The following is a 971-nucleotide window of genomic DNA, read 5'->3' as shown; positions in this document are numbered from 1 at the left end:
AATCATGGTTGAGCGGACTAGGATGTTCGAGTGGTGACGGTTCCAATGGAGGGTTGGATGATGAGTTCGAGTAGCATGTTAGGTTTGAGGGGGCCGGGGCCTAGAGGCAACACCGGCGTGCCAGTGAGGATGATGTCCCCAGGTAGGAGGGTGAAGGACTTGGTCAGCTGTGAGAGGAGATGCCCTATGGGGACGAGCATGTCAGTAGTACTCTGCTGTTGAACCTGTCAAGGCTTTTCTATGCATCCACAATGAAGGAGGGTACCAGCTGGTCGTCGATGGTAGTGGATATCTCCCATTGGGAATCTTCTGACAATCCGTCAACTTCAACCCAGTCGGAGATAGGACAACTCCCGTCAAAGGCCTTGGCTGTCTCCCAAGACCCTGTGGGGCACTTCGAGAGGACACGTATGGTATTTTCCTACCGCCCGCCGTTTTGCAAGAGTTCTGCACATCCTTCAAAGTGAGGTCCAAGGCGATGGCGATGCCCCCGACTGATGCCAGACAGTCCTGTGGTGGACACCCCGAAGGGCCTCGGAGGAGCTGACGGCATGAGGCTACTGCTACTGGGTGGGGGGGGCTGACCTGTTTGGTGATGAGGAGGGCCAACTCTGTCTCATAGTAGACGTCAGTTCGTTGCTGAAGGTGTATAGGTTGTGTGATGGGTACCAAAGAGGTAAATGATTTACTAAAGATGATCGCCTGGGGGGGACGAGTGACGCAGGTGGATCTCATCCGCATCTTACCTTATCCATAGACGCAGGAAGATTCGTCCTGTGGGAGTTTAACTCTTCTTTGGAGGCAGCAAAGTTCTTCGCTACACACAGTATCTAAATTACAGTTTGCTTGGTAGAGAGAGAAGTGGCCACCTTAGAAGGTATAGGGAGACTGAAGGGCCGACCAGAGGCCCATCGTGGTGTGTACCCATGGGGCGAGGCCTGGACCATACTAAGGGCTCGCCGCGAGAGGAC

General features: G+C 54.1%; 1 protein-coding gene across 1 annotated transcript; it reads right to left on the bottom strand.

Moving 5' to 3' along the window:
- Positions 1-17: 17 nt before the first annotated feature.
- On the bottom strand, positions 18-971 carry Pmar_PMAR006045 (Protein ycgM, putative; the record flags this gene model as incomplete). Its single annotated transcript, XM_002774418.1, has 6 exons — positions 18-224; positions 266-384; positions 426-510; positions 586-702; positions 747-830; positions 870-971. Coding segments are annotated over 6 exons (714 nt in total), but the record flags the coding sequence as incomplete, so codon positions are not given.

Source organism: Perkinsus marinus, assembly GCF_000006405.1.
Source record: "Perkinsus marinus ATCC 50983 genomic scaffold scf_1104296958234, whole genome shotgun sequence".
Classification (NCBI taxonomy): Eukaryota; Perkinsozoa; order Perkinsida; family Perkinsidae; genus Perkinsus; species Perkinsus marinus.
Note: the sequence above shows the minus strand (reverse complement) of the source record. Positions and strands in the feature narration are given on the sequence as shown.